Source organism: Gymnogyps californianus, chromosome 4, assembly GCF_018139145.2.
Source record: "Gymnogyps californianus isolate 813 chromosome 4, ASM1813914v2, whole genome shotgun sequence".
Lineage (NCBI taxonomy): Eukaryota > Metazoa > Chordata > Aves > Accipitriformes > Cathartidae > Gymnogyps > Gymnogyps californianus.
Window position 1 is genome coordinate 9289690 of NC_059474.1, and position 20258 is coordinate 9309947.

General features: G+C 38.4%; 1 protein-coding gene and 1 non-coding gene across 2 annotated transcripts in view; both read left to right on the forward strand.

Moving 5' to 3' along the window:
- The window catches only part of NSD2 (nuclear receptor binding SET domain protein 2), a 76067-nt gene extending 60700 nt beyond the window's left edge, over positions 1–15367 (forward strand). Inside the window, exons 10-22 of the mRNA XM_050896650.1 lie at positions 1841–1972; positions 3024–3147; positions 4168–4368; positions 5046–5225; positions 6244–6400; positions 7155–7360; positions 7812–7915; positions 8171–8440; positions 8536–8652; positions 10463–10604; positions 11334–11440; positions 13058–13262; positions 14190–15367. Of these exons, the coding sequence (XP_050752607.1) occupies positions 1841–1972; positions 3024–3147; positions 4168–4368; positions 5046–5225; positions 6244–6400; positions 7155–7360; positions 7812–7915; positions 8171–8440; positions 8536–8652; positions 10463–10604; positions 11334–11440; positions 13058–13262; positions 14190–14458 (2214 nt within the window). The 3' untranslated portion in view covers positions 14459–15367. The remainder of the gene's footprint in view (positions 1–1840; positions 1973–3023; positions 3148–4167; positions 4369–5045; positions 5226–6243; positions 6401–7154; positions 7361–7811; positions 7916–8170; positions 8441–8535; positions 8653–10462; positions 10605–11333; positions 11441–13057; positions 13263–14189) is intronic.
- LOC127016335 (small Cajal body-specific RNA 23) lies at positions 10190–10320 on the forward strand. Its single transcript, XR_007766483.1, has one exon. It is a non-coding gene; the product is annotated as a small Cajal body-specific RNA 23 (non-coding RNA).
- Positions 15368–20258: the final 4891 nt, after the last annotated feature.

Below are 20258 nucleotides of genomic sequence, written 5' to 3' on the forward strand. Positions count from 1 at the left end.
CTTTGATAGTATGCATTTGCACAGAGGAAATGCATTTACAGCCTTGCAAGTAATCTGGAAAAAAAAAAAACAACAACCAACAACTGTCAATCTGATCCAATTCACAAAATACTTTTAGACATAGTCAAGGAAAGCAAATGTTAAATGGAGGAATGCAAGTTAGCTGGCAGCAACAGTGAGAAGTAATCGCTCAAAACCAGTGTTTCTAAAGGGTTTTTATAAAGACTACTAGTAGGCCTGGTTCAGCTTTTACATTTTTCTCTCTGATTTCAAAATAAATCACTTCTAATAAATTTGCACATTACATGGAGATTGGCTGACAGGGAGGTTGCACGTAGCTGTCTCCATTACTTGGTAAGTTGGGCCATTTTTAATAAAATGTGTTTTACTGTAGATAAATATGAGATCGTATGTCTGAAAACAGAAAGCAAATTCTTCGTATAAATCGGGGTGTCTGTGTCCTGACAAACAGCTATTGGCAGAGTGATCTCTTGAGTACCGCAGCAATTTACAGTGACTTTCAGTGCTGTATTGAAAAGACTTAGGGACATCCTTACGCAGCAGAACGGAAGCAGTGAAGAATAGCAGCATGTTGGTTTGCTTTGGATATTGAACTTATGGGACTTGTAATGGGCTATTGCCTCCAGTTCTCATGTCTGATTTTCAACAACCTTTTTAAAGTACAGATAAGGTTTAGAGAAAACCCACTAAAATTCTCTTGATGCTGGAAAAAGTTCCTTACGTAGAAAATTAGAAGGTGTTCTGGCTTACCAAAAAGGATTGAAACGGGCTTAATTGCAGCATGCTTCCACAGGAGGAAAATGTCTGGTTCCAAAGGACTTTTAATATAGCTGGAATACCTGGAGAAAACATCGTCAACTGTGAGTTGCAGTTAGACAACTCAAAAGGGACATGAGGCAGTATTTTTGGTGATATGTGTGAATAAGCATTAGAACAAGTTCAAAGAGAAGTGACAGGTTTCTTTTTGCAATTCCAAATTGTGATGCTCTCCTGGAGAATGTACTTAGTGAAGCACAACTCATTGAGTACCATCTGAGGGCAACAATATGAAATTCTGCATCTGCTGGTGTAACGTGAAATAAGACAAATGACTCGGTTGTCCATTCCCTCCCTAAAGTCTATTGAACTGAAAACTGCCCTATATTTTCTTTTACATATGTTACTTGGGTTGTTTTTTTTAAAGTAAATTATGAATATTTTTAAAAATCCTCCATCTTTAATACATCTAGATCTGTTATATAGGATTTATCCATAACAGGGCTATCTTTTGTAGTATTTTGAGTTCATTGTTGGCTATAACGTTCTTTAAACATATTCAGAGAGCCACTTTTTTCTTTGTTTTTTTCTTTCTTCCTCTCTTCTATATACTGTTCCCACTTTCTTGGAGAATATTTGGGTCAGAGACTTTCATATGCACCTTGAAGTTTACCAAGTTTTCTTTCTTTACTCTCATAAAACATGTATTCAAACTTTAATCAAAGGATTTGAAGATACCCCTGTGTTACTGGCTAGGCACTTCTAGCTAACTGTATTACAGAACTGAGTATAAATAAAATGCATATTACAAAGTTTTGGTGTTTTGTTTTGGCTGCTGTTGAGTCGGTGAGGATGGTTGTTACATAGTCCTTTTGATGAGACTTCCACAAATGCATACTCTGGTTTTAATCAAGCTTTTTTTAAAGGTGGGGGAAACAAAACCGAAAGAGTGTGCCTAAATCTGCTAGTCTGAATTGCAGTCTGTTTGCTTCCTTCAGTTGATATTCTGTACAAAATTGACCATCCATGACTGCTTTCTCTAACACGTATGTTTAATCTTTAGATCTCCGATGGCCAAGGAGATGAGCGGTCAGAGTCTCCCTATGAAAGTGCTGATGAAACTCAGACTGAAGTGTCTATATCATCCAAAAAATCTGAGCGAGGAGCAGGAACAAAAAAAGAATATGTGTGTCAGGTGAGAGATGTTAGCTGGGGCAGCGAGCCATGTTTTCTGAGGTTTCCTAGAAAAGGTCTTTTTAAATATGAAAATGACTATATTAGGCCAGAGACAGGTTTAACGTGTGTCTGTTAGTGATGAGGGTGCCATGCCAGTAAATGGAATTCTTCGTTCCTAATTATTTTGCTTTCTTGACCTCCAGTAAGTGACTTGGAGATCTGGAAACTCAAGCAGAAAGGCTAAGATAAGCATAATTTGTACCTCAGAATAAGTGCTTGAGTGTTGCCAGGTAACTAGTTAAATGATTTGAGAAGAGCTGCTCGCTTATCTGTTAATAAAGAGGAGGAAGTAAAACCCAGTGGGTTTTGTGCTTCTGTGTGCAGCAGAGATTGCAGTGATGCATTGGTAGCAGCGTGTGTGTGGCATGCTAGTTGAAAGCAAAAAGCTTTTTCAAACTATTCTAGAAGAGTTCTTAGATTATGAAATGGTAACGCAATACAAATAGACAGATCAAATTTGTTTCCACAAGACTGGGCAAGCAGTTATATTTCCATTTCTTGTACATAGTGATGATGAGGTTGTATCTATCTTTAAATGTTGGCTAATCCCTTAAATTCTGCCAGCATTATTGTTCGGTTCATTTTTAGTTATGCATGTGTCATTGCTAACCACTCAGACGTAGAAGTATCGTTGTGCCACCTAGATTAATTTCCTTTTGCCAAGGAAAAGGAAAATAAGGATGCTTTTTAACCCTACTCAGATGCATCAGTGTACTCAGGGAAGATTTCTTAAAGCTTTTTTTTCTTTTCCTTTTTTCTGTCAGATTGTATTTACTCATGAACCGTGGTTCTATGAGTGATATTTCTAGTGGTTTAATGACTCTATTATCTGTTTCAACTGGAAGCCAGGGCATGTGATGGTGCTTGTAAAATTATCTTTCACTTGTTAAATTTGATTTCAACGACGGGAAAAGAGATTTTGAGGAGCAATATATGAAAAGGAATAAAGAAAACAGTTTTTTCCACATATGAACTTTTCTTTAACATTCAATGCCTTTGTGTTGTAAAAGCTGTGTGAAAAAACAGGTGATCTCCTACTGTGTGAAGGACTTTGCTATCGAGCTTTTCATGTAAGCTGCCTTGGGCTCTCTGGAAGACCAGCAGGAAAATTCATTTGTAGTGAATGTACATCAGGCAAGTTTGTCCCTTTCTATTAATAAAAAAAAAAGTTGTAGTTTTCCCATACATTGTTCTAGGAAGTCCTCCTGGACAGAGTATGTATCTTTGGAGAAACCATATTTATCCTTTGGTGCCTGACAGGGTGGGAGTTCACATAGTACCATTAAGTGTGCCATGTTTTAGAAAGCTCACTGTTTTCAGCGAGAACTGTCTTGCAACTTGGCTGATTTAGTCTGAATTCCATTGCCTTAATAATTGCAGAATATTTGCTCTCTGAGTACAATTACAGATTAGATTTAAAGTCTGTCACAAAGACTTAAGAAATCCTAGAAAAAAAAGCAGCAAGTGAAACGTTTTAGGTCCTTTTTCAGTCCTTTGTGTGTCTGTATCAATCTTTTGCTTTTCCTATTAGAAGACTACCTTATTGCTATTAATTTCATTTGCTTTTAATCCTATAATAACTGCTTGGAAGTTCTTAATCTTTAAAACTTTATGTAGAAGATTTGCGTTCTTGCTCATAAGCTCAGTTCAGTACACGTGGTAAACCTTGTTGGAACAAGGCTGCTTCAAAATAAAGCTGTTCCAAGCAGTCCAGAGAGAAGATTAGAGGATGCTTGTCTTTGGTTTGTGGACCTTCTTCAAATTTCACAGGATCACAGACAACCCATCATCATATATCATTGCTTTAAAAAAAAATAATAAAAAATTCACAGTCATCCTGGTGTACTGAGGCTTATAAATAAGAACGTAAAAGCAGATCGGTGAGGCTTTGGGTGTTGTTGTGTACAGTTTAACTGCAATGGGTTTGCATTGTAACTTTATTTTATCTGTATCTGAGCAGATTAGTATTTAACACTAAAGGGTTAAAGTAAATAGATTGCTGCATCAAATATTAGAATTTGATTTGAGTTTGTTTAAAAAAAACCACAACAAAAGCAACTCCCTCATGCATAACAAAAACTCACAACAGAAGCATTTTAAATTCACGTTTGGATGAAAAATTAGTTACATTATTTTTATTACTTTCGCTACTAGGTGTACATACCTGTTTTGTGTGTAAAGAGAGAAAGGCAGATGTGAAACGCTGTGTCGTATCCCACTGCGGAAAATTCTACCATGAAGCTTGTGTGAAAAAATTTCATCTTACTGTGTTTGAGAACAGGGGGTTTCGATGTCCTCTCCACAGCTGCCTAAGTTGTCATGTTAGTAACCCCTCACATCCACGAATTTCAAAAGGTAGTTTCATTTTACGTTTTTATGACTGATGAATTAAGTCTCTTTATGGTATGTTAAGGTAAGGAATCTGTCCGTTTAATAGCTGCTAGCTGCAATTTTTCAGGCATGCATGGACTATTGATTGATTCAGAATTTTTTAAAAAATAATTGAATAATTTTTAGTCAACATTAGTATTTACCTTGTTTGTGTTCTTTTTTTTTTAAACTAGCTTTCAATTATCTGTAGTTAACCATGTTTTCTTCTCAAGAGAGAATGAAATCTAGAGTGCATATATGATGAGGAGAGACAGGCTGAGCAGAGGGAGGGCAAGACCTGTGAATGTACAAATGCTGCAGCAAGGCTCGCCGAATGTGGAGACATTTGATTCTGTGCATATTTTTAGCTTTGGGCAATGTCTGTAGAGAAAATTGCATGACTGAGGAAAGCTTGTCTACCCTGGCATGCATAGTTAAAGCCTTCACGTTTAAATATTATAGTGCTTTAAACTCAGTGTAGGGTTCTTTAAAAACCTTTGTTAATTCAGTGTTGTTGCTAAATGCAAATATGCAAACTTTGAAAACATAATCGATACAGTTTTTTGTGTATACTGGCTACCTCGGGCAGTACTACTGTTTTTTAGCTCAAATAAAAAATCACTTTTGTTCAATAATAATATGGCAGTATTCTGCTTTGCTAGGAAAGATGATGCGTTGTGTTCGCTGTCCTGTTGCATACCATGCTGGAGACGTTTGCATTGCTGCGGGATGTGCAGTCATCGCTTCCAACAGCATTGTTTGTACGAATCATTTCACTGCCATGAAAGGAAAAAGTCATCATGCGCATGTCAATGTGAGCTGGTGCTTTGTGTGTTCAAAAGGTAAACTGATGTAAAACTCTTTCATAAATGCAGCATCGAAACGTTTTATTCTTCAGTTTAAATTTTATTTTACTAATCTGTTTATAGAAAATTATTAGAAATGTGGCATACTAAGTTAGGCTCTGTTAGATATTGAAATAACTTCAGGTTGGCTTGTGCTGCTTCAAGTTTTTGAGTATCCTTTTTTTGCAGATATAATTTATTAAAGAATGTTTTTACTTGGATTTTGGCCAGCAACCAGAAGCCTGATTTAATTCTTTACCAGAGACACGTAATGAGAAGTATTTCTCTGTTCTTTCCCCTGTGTTCAGTGTACTGAAGCTTTTTGTGTTTATTGCTAATAGTAATATTAAAACATAAATATTTTAAGAGTTGCTTTTAGTTTAGCAGCAGACAGCAAACTGAATCAGTATTAGTTGTTGCTGGGAGTGCCACTAATTAAGGGTGTTTTATGTTGTACAATAAATTTATTTCTTATTGAGAACCACAAAAAGCATAGTGCTGATTAAACTGTAGCATTGAAAGTTTACCTGATTTGTTAACAAATTAACATGCAGCATAGCAGCTTTTAAGCTGCAGCTAACTTTCCACTTGATAATTCATGGAACAAACTAACAACCTCATTCCCTCTCCCTCCAGGAAAAAAAAGGTAAGAGAAATCTGTTGCTAAAATTTTGCATACAGTGAAATATTAATATATATTTACCTATGTCAAATATATTGTAGTCATTAAAGTAAAACAAAGTAATTGTAATTTGTGGTGCATTATTCTGGCTTTTTTATCGCTAGCTCGCTTGTTGTTTTGTATGTATTACTAATCCGAGTCTGCCAGGCATTCAAATTAGTAAGGACCTTTTGGGTTTTGTACACAACTAAACAATATGTATTTGTTGCAGGCCAGCATGTTTTAACCATTTATTTTCTAACTGAACCTACCACATGTGTGGTTGGAATGCAAAACTTTTATTTTTGTCTTGATGTTTTTCAACCTCTTTTTTTTTTTTTCCCCTCTCTGAAGGAGGAAGCTTGTTGTGCTGCGAGTCATGTCCTGCAGCGTTTCACCCAGACTGTTTAAACATTGAAATGCCAGATGGGAGCTGGTACTGCAATGACTGCAGGGCGGGGAAGAAGCTCCACTTCCAGGATATTATTTGGGTTAAACTGGGAAATTACAGGTCTGATGAACGGATTTATTTTGTTTTACAGTACTGGCATGTTTAATTAAGGATCATACAATTGGTTGCTTCTGTAGGCCAGCCTTGCTGCACACAGATTTCTCATTCGTCTGTGAACTAGGGATCCCATCTCCTTGCAAGCTTCAAGTTCAAAGACTTGTAGCTTCACTGTTGCTCTCGGCCAAGGCATTACCCATACAGCTCTCCTTGTAGTATTCTGACATCTGCTTCCAGTGTATGAGCCTTCAACCCCTTTTGTTTCAAGAGATCTCTTCAAATAATGAAGCTGGTGTAACTTGTAATTGGCTAAATTACTACTTTGCAGGCTGGGAGATAAGTCACTCAGGTTGTCAGTGTTTTACACTTCATTGAGATTTGAGTGAGAAAGAGGTGGGTGGGGTTTATCCTAGAAAACATTAATAGCTATTATCAGCTGTCTCTTGATCTTTGACAATTACAGTGATTGCAGGCCTTATTAAAGATGATGTTTTTGCTAACCAGATGCAAGGAGCTTTATATGTATGCTTATCTTGCAGGCGGGCAAAAGTCCCACAGATCTGAGCGTCGGGCTTTCCTTTTCTAGTCCTGTCTTCTCTCGTTGCCTAGTGAGTTGGGGGAGGAAAGGATTTCAAATCCACTTGGATCTTGGAAATAATAATGTTACTGCTGTTTAAGGTGTGATTTTGTTAAACTGTCTCTTCCAGAGCGACCTTGACTAAAATGCTGTATTTTTTTATTTGTACTTCTGTGCTAGATGGTGGCCTGCAGAAGTTTGCCATCCGAAAAACGTTCCCCCAAATATCCAGAAAATGAAGCATGAAATCGGAGAATTTCCTGTGTTTTTCTTTGGTTCTAAGGATTACTATTGGACGCACCAAGCACGGGTGTTCCCTTATATGGAGGGAGACAGAGGGAGTAGATACCAGGGGATCAAAGGAATTGGAAAAGTCTTCAAAAATGGTACATAGCTAAAAGTAAACAAAAATAATCTTTTTATATGCATGCTTTACTTTCCTCACACATAGCCTTGGCTCTAGTTTTGTACATTTGTTTTACAATATTAAATTTTAAAAATTGTTTTGGTGTCCTGGGCAGCAGTCACTATTACTAACTTTGAATGAAAGCATTATTTTCATGGCTTGTAAAAGACTAGCATCTAATTGGAATTATTTCTGATGATTTTTACTTTCTGGAAAGGAAATGTAGAGTGTAACTGTGAGACAGAAAGAGTAGAATTGATACATCTGTTAAGAGCATTAACATTCCCGAAGCATTGTTTGCAAGAAAATTGAATGATGGGACTAGGAAGTAGAAGATGATTCTTTGTTTAAAACACATAAGAATGAGCAAGTCAACTTGGGGGGAGTAATCCTCTTTCTAGCATTTCTGTTGATACAACAATCTTTTTTAGCTTTGCAAGAAGCTGAAGCTCGATTTCGAGAAATAAAGCTGCAGCGAGAAGCCAAAGAAACCCAAGAAAGTGAACGTAAACCTCCACCATACAAGCATATTAAGGTAAAGTTCGAGGAAATTTCACTGGATACTCAAAGGTCTAAGCCAGCACTGGAGAGTAAGAGCTGAGTGGTGAGACAGGGAGGAGAGGTTGTAATGATGTGCTGGTAATTGTGCTTTTACATTCATGAGATGATGAAATTTTGCTTCCATTGGAACATCTAGTGTTGGAAAACCAAATTAGTAACCACTGTAATAACTTACAATAAATTCAAGTGTTTTAAAGTGATGTTTGAACTATTTTAATGTATTATTCAGGTGAATAAACCTTGTGGTAAAGTGCAGATATATACTGCTGACATTTCTGAGATTCCCAAGTGCAACTGCAAACCCACAGATGAAAACCCTTGTGGCTTTGATTCTGAGTGCCTAAATCGGATGCTGATGTACGAATGCCATCCGCAAGTTTGTCCCGCGGGAGAACGGTGCCAAAACCAGTGCTTTACAAAACGTCAATACCCTGAGACAAAGATCATCAAAACTGATGGGAAAGGGTGGGGTCTGGTCGCTAAGAGGGACATTAAAAAGGTATGAATCATTCTTGCCTAGCAAAGAATTGGTGACTTCTGATGTTGTTTGTGGGTCTGGTATATACTTTACTAGTGATACTTGGTATCTTTCAGGGGGAGTTTGTGAATGAGTATGTTGGTGAGCTGATTGATGAAGAGGAATGTATGGCAAGAATCAAATATGCACATGAAAATGACATTACCCACTTCTATATGCTTACTATTGATAAGGTAGAGTATTTTACATTTTTTCCCATTATTTAATTATAACATTATTTGGTCTCTTTTCCTTCTGTTGATCGCCTTGGTAGGGCACTCTGCTACCTTTCGTGTTGCACAGTTTCATATATTCGCAATGTATCTTCTGTGCCTGCTTGCTCCATTCTATATATGTAATGCATCTCATTAGTTCTAACTGCGTAATGTAGTAAAGTATATGTTAAAGACTATAAATTGTGCTTTGTTGCTTGAAATCAAGTACAGCAAAAGTATTTATCTGCCTAGTCTTAAAAGGAAGTATAAAGTTTTGGGAAATAGTAATGATACAGTTGAAAGAATTACCGTTAGCAATCCTTTTACTAAAGTTTCAACAACAACAACAAAATTTCTCACTTGAGAGTAGTGTGGAATATAGTCGTGAGGCTGTGTGCTATATTGGGCACTTAATCTTTTTTGCAACTATCTGTCCCTTTCTTTGTTTATAGCAAAACTAGGCTTGTGCTTTTGTAGAAACTCTTTTCTGAAAGCACTATCTGCATTAGTAGCCAGCCAGCACTCCACAAATGGATTCTGCAGCAAATTAATCCAGCAGATTAATTAACACAGCAAATTAATCCAGCATCTGTGGTTCTCTGTGCACGCCTCTGAGTATTTTGTTCCTGAGAAGGGGAAGAAAGCAGAGAACCCAGACAGTAGAGGGTATTGATTGTATATATTTTATTGCTTCAGTCCCCAAACAGCTACTTAGGAGAAAAACAAGAGTTGGCTGTTAGTCTTGCATATTTTTTCAGTCCTAATCACCTTTCTTTTTCCCAAGACTGTCCTGCTCTGTATTTCCACAGCTACTGTTTTCATTAGTCCTGTAACTGAGGAGCTCCTGCACAGGAATTATCACCTAAGAATGATGAAACCATGTTTCTCTGAACACTTAAATTTCTCACCCCTCTACTAAGCTGACATACAACGTCAGTGCGTTAAATATCTGAACTGAACATGTATTTGACTCTTGCCGTAGTTAATAAATGCTCATTGTGTTTCTATCTTGCAAAAATGCCCATGCATTATGAGGCTGAGCTGCACATGCAGTTAGAGTGGCTGGATGTACGTGCACATAGTCATGACAATCATACATGTGCATTATAAAAATGAGTGAGAAGGAAACTATAATAATATTTCATAAATAAGCAAAGCTTTCTTAAGCAGCTCTGCAAAGAAACACAGTTCTGGCTATTTCAAGACTTTATTTTATTTTGTTAATGTCTGGTATGTTTGGTGGAGATAGAAATTAAAAGGCAATTGTGTGTAGGGATGGGATTGTTTTAGTTTACCAAGAGCTTGTTTTTGTTTAAACTAGGCTGATTTGGGGAAAGAAAGCTGGTGAGAAACTGGTAATCTCTGCAAGTAATCATGCAGTAACTTGGTAAATACCATAAAGCACAGTATATGTAAATGCGTCACAGCTTTGTGAATGCAAAGTAAAAGGTAAATAGACTGAGTTTGAGTTTTGAGGCTTTCTGGAGGGAGGGGGTTCTTTAACATGGCCGCCACAGTGCTCACAAGAACACTTATCCTGCCGTGTGGCTGCGATGGGTTCTGGGAAAATGTGAGCTAGAGCACGAGTATTGCATTGGGAGTGTCACGTTCCAGGCCACATGAGACACTACAGTTCTCAATACAACATGTACCATCGGTTTGCTTGTGTGCTTCTGGGTAGCAGCACCATGTCTGTTTTGAATGCAACTACTGAAATAATTTATGAATTTTTTTTTTTTTGTGAGAGGGGTAGAAAAAATATTCATTCTGTTGCTGGTTTGATCTCCAGGACCGTATTATTGATGCTGGCCCCAAAGGAAACTATTCTCGGTTTATGAATCACAGCTGCCAACCAAATTGTGAAACTCTAAAATGGACAGTAAATGGAGACACTCGTGTCGGCCTGTTTGCTGTGTGCGATATTCCTGCAGGTATATCAGCTTATGTTGGTTTCAGTTTAATTCCCTAAGTTAAACTTTTTGCGCAGTTATGAGTGGGACGGTCATGGTTTAACCGATTCAGTGCAAATATTTTTGTAGAGAACTCAGCACACAGAAGAGATGCTTTGTGATCTGCCTTTACTTTAATGTGTCTTAATAGTGAGTCCCATGGCTGCTTTTTTTTGCTTGCTTCTAAGGGAACACCAAAGAGCCCCCTAGTTAGTATCCTTGCATTCACTTCGTGTTGTAGAGCATGGTTTTTGTTTTAGAGATCTCAAACAGTACTTCTGCATCTTTCCAAGTGAAGATAATAAGCTTAAGGAGTGGATGTAGGAGGCTGTTTAAAAGTATATATGTTCCGGTTTGTGTACACACATGCACACACACATATATATATCTATCTATAGCTACATCTAGCTGTATAGATATATAGATATATAGAACGTGTGTGTGTGTAGACCAGACACATGTACAGTTTTGTGAAGTCAAACCAATTTATTTTAAAATGTAACTGCATAAGACATCATGCTGTACTGGCATCTAGTTAATCATTGTCAGTGCTTATGAGCAGTAAAGAGGGGGAAAATCCTATGATAATAGATCAGCAAGCAAGTACAAAACCAGAAGACAGATAATGAAACTTTTATTTGCTTGTAATAATTTTGATAGACTTCGTTACCTTGTCCTTCATAATGAAAGGGTATGTCTTATCTCACTCAGGGACAGAGCTGACTTTTAATTACAACCTTGACTGTCTGGGCAATGAAAAAACAGTCTGCAAATGTGGTGCCCCAAACTGCAGTGGATTTCTTGGGGACAGACCAAAGGCAAGTAATATATCAAGAGATTTTGATGGTGTCTTGTCTACTAGCCTTTGTTTTTTCTTTTGGGGTATGCGTTGGTGGACCAGTTTTATGTTATGATAAGGGTTAATGCTGCTTGAACAGATGCTAGCTGTCCTCTGAGGAAAAAGCTTACTGTTTCGCTTGCTGGGAAGATGGCAACATTCTTTTGCCAAAGATAACCTTGGTGCTAAAGAATACATTTTTATGCTGTAATAGTACAGGAGGCGATACTGGTTTTGGGAACACCCTAGAATATTTTCTCCTGCTTTCTCCTATGAGAAATTAATTACTTTGGGTCCTGAATAAGAAACATTGCTAGTTACTGGTGCTAGCTTCTGCAATCAAAAGTGGTTGCAGAAGGAATAACCTTCCCAGTCCCATTTGAAGTATGGGGAGGAGAAGGGTTGTAGGAGCTAGGAACTGACTAAGAACGAGCCTAACTATAGTCAGTGAGATTATTCTGATGTTGCAGTTTATATTTCCCCCATCTAAACCTTAAAATATGATTATTTTGTTCAGATTTGTTAAAAAAAAATTCAGTTGAACTGAAGAATAAAAAATGTGAGTTTTGAATTAGGAAAAAATTATACCAAATGATGTCAAGAAATGAGCTGTATGATTCATGTCAGGTTAATTTAAAACCTGTAATCCAGCAGAAGCTGATGGGGCTTCCTGAAGGGCTGGCATAGGAGTGCGAGGGAAGGCACAAGTACATTCCCAAGAGAAAAAAATCTCACCTGTGGATGTAGAAAGGCTGCACCTTCATGTGGTCCTTCACACTGCTCAGTATCAGGCACTTCAGGGGGTGGACTTTAAATCTCCAGAATTTGCATAGCTGGTTTTTGTTGAGGGATGGGCTTAAGTGAGGTTTCACGTAAGCTTGTGATCAATTTATGCCGCGAAGAAATGAAATGTTACAGTTCAGTTTTGCAGGGCTGCCTGCATTGGTAGATAGAATGGGCTAATTTTAAAGAAAGTAGGTAATGATTATTGGAGTGAGGGGGAGGGAATGATGGTAGGGATGTTGAAAAAACATCCAGAATGAATTTTATATGATTTGGTGAAGGACAGTTGAAGTGCAAGCAGCAGAATGTCAGATTGAAATAGGGATAAGGTTTGGTATATTCTTTCCAGCATTATGGGCACAGCTACAGTTCCTGAAATTCTGCTGTCCGTTCCTCAAAGAGAAGTGGAGACTGGTTTTAGTAATTCCAGCATGAGTATACACAACTGGAAGAGAAAAATGGATATTGAAGTGAAGTGATTGGTGGTGCAAGAACAAAATGGATGTAAATTAGCTGCAAGTAGATTAGACTGGAAATTGGAAGACCTTTTTTCAGTGATAAGAAAGTGGAAGAGCTTTCCAGTAGGAAGGGATTGTAGGGACAAGATCTGATTTCAAGATGACTTTTCGCAAGGGTCAGTGTGGGGGTTTTTTATCAACACACATAGGTACGGTGAGGCACTGGACAGGTCTGCACCCAGTCAAATTTTTGCCTGTGTGCACAGTCTGCCGGGCATGCCAACAGTTTGGCTACGTTGTGTGATATTTTTCTTTTGCAAAACTGGCATTTACAGATTTGCATCTTGCTCTTTTAGAATTCTTCCACTAATGCCTCAGAAGAAAAAGGCAAAAAGACCAAAAAGAGAACACGGAGACGCAGAACGAAAAATGAAGGGAAGAAAGAATCTGAAGATGATTGTTTCCGTTGTGGTGATGGGGGCCAGCTGGTATTGTGCGACAGGAAATCTTGTACTAAAGCTTATCACCTCTCCTGTCTTGGTTTGGTGAAACGTCCTTTTGGTAAGTCAGCTTGCCTCTTAAACTTATGTAAATAAATAACTGGTGCAGGTACCTCATTTATTGCACTGAAACCTTGTCAAGAGGGTCATCTTGAAAACATTGTTTTTGTATGGTGAGAACTCCATTCGTGCATCATGTAGGAGCTCTTCTTGAGTATGGAGACAAAATGATGGCCTTCCTCCTGCCTCTCTGGCAAAATGAGCTTTTTGTTTTACAAATGTAGGTATTTGAGTACATCGCTTGGTAGGAGCACTGTGACCCTGTCACAGGAAAGTTGGTTATATCTAAGAAATGCATGAAGCCAGTTGAGTTCAAGCCAAAAGAATAGCAGCAGCATCTGGAACAAGGCGAGTAGGAAAATGTTAAGGGCAGCAGACATCAGGGTGCAGTTCCAGATACCACAGGAGTTACCTGGTTCCAGTCAGCCATGTCAGGTGGGATATGAAGTAGTGAAGCAGGCAAAGCCTGTTATCCCAGAAACAAGTAAAACAATGACTGGTAAAATATGCTGGGGCAAAAGAGTGTCTGTAGGTAAAGCACATCAGCTGTCCCTGAGCAAAACTTGCAACAAACAGGTGAGCGTTGTAATGGTAGGCAGCAGTTGACTGGATGTTTGCATACTCTACCAGCCTGCAAGTTCTGTAAAATGCTATTGAGTAAAGCCTGAATAATTTCTTCTAGCTGGAGTTGACTGCTGTATTTAAATGAGAGGATGTCAAGTCTGCTACTTACTACTGTCATTTGAGCTTTAGAAGTATGATGTAGCGTTTTGATTTTTGAGATTAGCCCCGGTAGTTGCTGTCTCATCTTCCTTTGTCAGGAAAGTCGTGTGTTGTTCAGCTGCTAAAACACAAAGCTTCTTTAAAAGACGTTTTTTAAAAGACACATTTTACTCCCCACTAATGCGCTCTTTGTTTTTGATCGCAGGAAAGTGGGAGTGTCCTTGGCACCACTGTGATGTTTGTGGCAAACCTTCCGTTTCTTTCTGCCACTTCTGCCCAAATTCTTTCTGCAAGGAACACCAAGATGGGACAGTACTAAATTCTATGTTGAATGGACAGTTATGCTGCTCTGAACATGTTCTCGGGGTGGATTCTGTTGAAACTCAGAAGACTGAGAAACCCCGCAAAAAACTGAACAAGTTGAAGCCTAAGAGAAAGCAGAGGAACAGATGGATGAGAGCTGAATGCAAATAGTCATGGACTGCAGTGTCTACTGCCAACACTATCTTGTAGATAAGTTGTGAATATGACCAGGGAAGGACACAATTTTACATATATTCTGTAAAGGCTACATGGGGGGATTTTTTGTTTTGTTTTGTTTTGTTTTTATAAATCCACTGAGCCAACCACAGCAGTCTTCTGCTGCTTCTGCACTGATAACGAACTGCATAGTTCAGAAAATTTCAGGACAAACCAAACTTATTACTCAGCATTACAGTTACACTTGAATTGTTACGAATGTAAAAGGTTCCCTCCAAAATACTTTCAGATTGGAGGTAGGTTAAAAGCAAACCAGGTAGGCGTAAACATAGGTTTTTGAGATAGTATTTGTCAACCAACAGATGTTTAAAATAGTATATCCTTGAAAGAAGTTATTAGCTCTCAAGTCCTTTTAAGTAAGAAATGGCTTGGTCTGTGGTCCCAATGAGATTTGCTTGCCTTGTGTGTTTTTGAGCAAGTGCTTGAATGCCATTCATGATCCAGGTGCGTATCTCGCTATAACCACACACACAACAATTTGTTTGTGCTCTTATAAAATAGCTCTCCAATGATTCTTAAACAAACATGTTTTTAAATATCCTTCCACCAAGAAATACAGTGCGTGGTGGGAAAGGCACACCCTGTATCAGAGAGGGGAAATCTTACATTGTAAGAGATTTTTTTCTATACTGTTTTTTCCTGTATTTCATTCCAACGAAATAGAAGTGACTTGATCTTGCAGAGCTGTACAAGTCTGGATTTAAAGGGATATTGTTTTGCAATCTAGGCCCAATACTCTAGGATTTTTTTGTCTTAATAAAAATAAATCTTACAAAACCTATTATTTGAAAAAATTACTTGAATTTTTTTTTTTTTTTCCTTAATGTCAGGTAAAACGCAGAGGCAACCATTTCTTTGGAATGCTTGGAGTCCAAGCATTACAACTTTATGATAATGCAAAAAATGCCCAACAAGGAACAAAAAAAACCCCATGAATGAAACAGAAGGTGAAACTTGACTAAAGTGCAAAAACTAAATTCAAAACAACTAATTAAAAGTGAAATAGATTTTTGAAGAAGCACATAAGGAACAATTTTAATGTGACATTTAGCCTGACTGTTCCTTTTGATAAAGTTTGTATAAAACTGGCTACTTGACTTGGCAGACTGAAATTATTCTTTACTTTTTTAGGAGCTCTGCTCTCGACTATCTTATCACCACTGTGTTGTGTCAGCAAAGCTGTTTTGAAATCTTTGCTCCCGTTAGGTTCTCACACTTGCAGTGAGATAAATATACAAGATTTAGTATTGATGGAAATAATATTAGAACTAGGAAAAAACGGTAAAGAAAAATGTCTTTACCTGTTTTCTTCCCAGTGCATGTCATTGGTGTGTGATTAGGCAGTGTTACAAGTAAGTTTTGACTTGTGCCATTGTTATCTAGCCTATGTAAACACAATGTGCGCCTTCATGTCCATTTAGTAATTTGTGTATGTTCTAGCTTAGTTTGCCTTTAATAGTGCAGAAACTCTGTGTAGCCCTTTTGAAAATGAAGCCTTGCTGTATCATGAAAGTGTATGTTTTTTTCCAAAGTGTTTCTTCAGGATTTGATTGCAGATTTAGTTTTGGGAATTCTCGAAATCCCCATTTGTTCCCAACACGTAAAAACTTTGGTTTTATTAGAAGATATTAATTGAAAGAGGTTTTAAATGTAGCATTGCCCTATCCTGAACTCTTTGGTTTCTATTTTGTGACCAAACTGCTTTGTTCTTTTAATCGATTTTTATAAACACTGTTGGAAGGTTAATTTTTTTCAAATAATTTTGAAAAAAATAGCACAGTTCAAAATAGGGGGAAGTGTTACATGTTTGCATTTTTTAAAGTGGTATGCCAAGCCTTGCACTCGAGCTAAAAATCAAGATTTCTTAATTGATTTTGAGGGAAACTTTCCCTCTGCTATAGATATTTGTTATACCAGGACTGAAGCATAGGCCTGTGCCTAAAATCAAAACCAAAAAATGGTATTATGTATGTTTCTCTAATATTGTTTTTTGAGGGGAGGAAAGTGAGATCAGGTAGTAAAGCAGAAAGATTTTCCTCATTGCTTTTAAACAAAATGAAGGAATTTGATGTCATTGGGACCATTCTTTGAATACTATACCATATAAGGAAGGCTTTATAAGAATACCTTTAAATAAGTTATTATAAAATTTTACCTTTACATTCCATTGCTTTTATAATTTGTTAATTTTTTAGTTGTTTCGTTGCTTTTTCCTCTTCATATATAGGTGTAACAGCTCTGGCACCCTGGAACAGTTATGCCCCAGGTCCTAAGAGGCAGATACCCACTTCCAGAAGCCACCATCTCAAATAGTTACTGATTGGCACTGCTGCAGTAACACCATCCGTTTTAAGATCGATCACGGAGCCTACAACTCCCTGCCTGCCTCGCAGGTGGGCTCGCAAGCACATTTAGTATGGCAGGATGCAGGACAGCCACCCATTTTGTATCTGTCTGTGCGTAAATAAAGACTTTGGCGTTCAAAGCAATCCCTCTCAGCGCTCTTTTCATAACGTTAAATTTACACAAACAGATCTTAGCAAGTGGCTGTTTGACTTTCTGCTTCCTTCTACCTCTTCTCTGCTCTTTACTACTCAACTCTTTGGGCCAATGAAGGCTTGCAGCGCTGAGACTGCAAACTAGGAGTTTGCTTTTGAGTTGCTAGGAATTCATTCCTTCTGCTGATCACATACTTTGGAGAGTGATCTTTAAAAGAAATGTGGATCATGTTCTCCCTTAATATGTACTGACCATGTAACCCCATGAGCTCAGCTAAGTCACTCAGGTGGTGATCTGGTAGAATTTTAGCTTTTGAATCAGGAAAGGTGGTTTTTAGGTGTCTTTTAATGAAGGCTTCTGTACCTTGCTCTGCAGCACTGGGAAAATAGGCTGAAGTTTTGTTAAAAAACAAAAAGACAAAAGAAAAGTTGTTTCACTGTTTTCCTTCTCCCACTGTTCAAATACAAGGGAAAACAATCTTGAAAAATTAAGCTTTCTCATAATGCAACTCAATACTTTTTAGCATTCAGCAACTTAAAAGATTTTCTGTTATAAATTCGTCTAAATAACATCTAAGTATGGCATATTATGTGGCATTAAATTATGTACTTAGTGTCTTGCCCATCAAAATAGAAAGATGTCTTTCCTTTTCCAGCAAACTCTTCAAAGCTGGTACACGATAGCCAAATTCAGAATTTGTTGTTCTTTTATCACATGAGCAAGCATGGAAACAATTTTCAGTTGAATATGTTAGGTGTATTTTCATACAATCTAGGAAGAATAATCAAATTAAATGTCTGTTTTGTTCAATAGCTTTGTGTTCATGGTCAGTTTTTAGTTTTTTTTTTTTTTTAATTTTAATTACTTGGAAAAGCGAAATATCTTGAAAGACGTATTAATGGGATTTTTCCACATTGTTGAGTCACATTATTCCATGTCTGACTGCTTGAGAAACTTCAGTGTCTTATTAAATATTAAAATTTATTCCTAGTTATTTAAGAAGTTGCTAATTCTTTTTTTGTAAAACAGCTCTATATAGTTACTTTTGCACCTATTTTTTTTTCTTTAAAGACAAAAGTGAACTGATACATACTAAGCAAGCGTGGTTTGGCAGTGAGGAAACTGGATGTTGTTCTTTCATAGTGAAAACTTACACTCCAAGACTTCCTAAGAGACTCTGTGGAAATATGTTTTAAGCTTCTATGGAGATGATAACGATTGTGCTTTGGCTTGTTTTCACAGTGTTGCTTATCACAAAAATATTGACCTTTTTTTGCAGCACAGGTTTTTTTTAAGAGCATTTCAGAAAATTGCTTTGATACTAATGGATTACTGTTCTGCTGCGATCCTCCGGTGCTGTGCGTCAGGATTGTGTCCTTCTCCTACTCCTGTGAAAAGCCAGTGGTTTTTGCCAGTTGAGAAACTTAATGCCTGTCTACTACATCGACAGCGTGAGAGAGGCTGTTGGGGAGGACGCGGGGATCCGCCCGTGCGGTGCAGTGGAGTTTGGGTATGGTTAGAGGTACTGTCCATGTTGCTGCTGATCCAGATTAGAATCACAGAACGGTTTGGGCTGGAAAGGACCTTTAAAGACCATCTAGTCCAACCCCCCCGCCACGGGCTGGGACATCTTCCACTACATCAGGTTGCTCAAAGCCCCATCCTTGAACACTTCCTGGCATGAGGCATCCACAACTTCTCTGGGCAACCTGTCTGACCACAAAGGACGATGTATCTCTCTTCCCATCCATTTATTCATCTGACATAGTTGAGAGAGATCAGAGAACTGATTTTTTTTTTTTTTTTTTTTTTAAACACAGTAATGCCTCCCCTGGGGAGAGCAGAATGAGCAGCTGAGGGCAGTAACCACTTAACCCCCCACCAGCCCAGTTACTGCAGCTGACTGCTGCTGCACTAGCCCAGTGGAAGACTCCTGTGAGAAGTAACACCTGCTGCCACCTCAGCGCACATTCATTTACAAGCATAGATCTTTTAATAGTAGGTACTATTTTTACTAGCACTCGTACAGCTGGTGAAGCACAGCGCTGTGACAAAGGGTCACAGCTGGCTGGTCTGTCTGGGGTTACACAGCACACCTACTATGTGTATGAATTTCGCCATAGGAGGAGAAAGACGACAACAAGGTGGGAAGGTTGAGAGACCCCAGGTACTGATGTCATGGAGTAGTTGAAGCTGGCTCCATTACAGTCAATGGGCATTTCTGAGTGCCTGGTAATGCTGGCGAGACCTCAAATGGCCATGAGGACCAGATGCAAAAAGCTAAAAATCACTGTGAGAAAAAACATGATAGGGAAAATACAGCAAACAACAAGTTTAAAAAGAGAAGAGTGAACCAGCCACACAAACACCTACACAATTTGAAATCATCCCTGTAAAATACAAATCACATCAGTTTAACCAGATGGTTAATAACCAGATGGTTAAACTGGGCCGGCTGCACAGGAGGCGGCTTGGAGTGCCACAGCTCTGTGCAGGGCAAACAGGTACAAATCACACGTGCTCCTCTCGTGGGTGGGAGACGCATCAAGTGTCAGGCATCAGGGCAAGAACACTGCACGGGCATTTCAGCAATGAGTCTAGTACAGGCACATCTCCTAGGCGTGCAAAAATGTGCAGTGTCTTCTGTGGCTGCAGCATGCTGCTCCATTTGGCTCCAAAGGATTGCCACAGTTTCATGTCTTACCCGTGTGGCTTGGTGGAGAAAGAAACAATTCCTGTGAGCTTTGCTGGAAGTTTTGAGTCGCTTTTGTAGCTCTAGTATGAAGCACCATCTTACAGCAGGAAACAAAAGGGACATACTTGTCCAGGAATCAACCATTATTTTAGTTGCACGTGTTTTCCCACAGCTGAGAGGAAGAGGAAAGCTTTGGGCTCCCTTTCCTTGACTTACCCTTGCTTAGAGTAATGGTAAAGTTTTGAGAATGGCAAAAAAAAAAAATTGCATATTCTTAAGAGGAAGCATATTCATGTTAGCTCCTGCTCAGGTGGAAGTGAACATTGTATCACAGGAACCTTAATACCTGGAGCAGCTGATCCTCACTCAGTTTGTTCAGCTGACTGGAGAGAGAGAGAGACATAATTGTTTGGGGGTTTTTTTCCTGAGGAAAGGAGAAAAGTATTTACTTGTGAACGAAGCCAGGAATTGCAGGGGAAGACTTTTCCCCTCAATACACTTTAGTACAGCAGGCAGCTGGGTCGGTTAGCACAAGCAGCC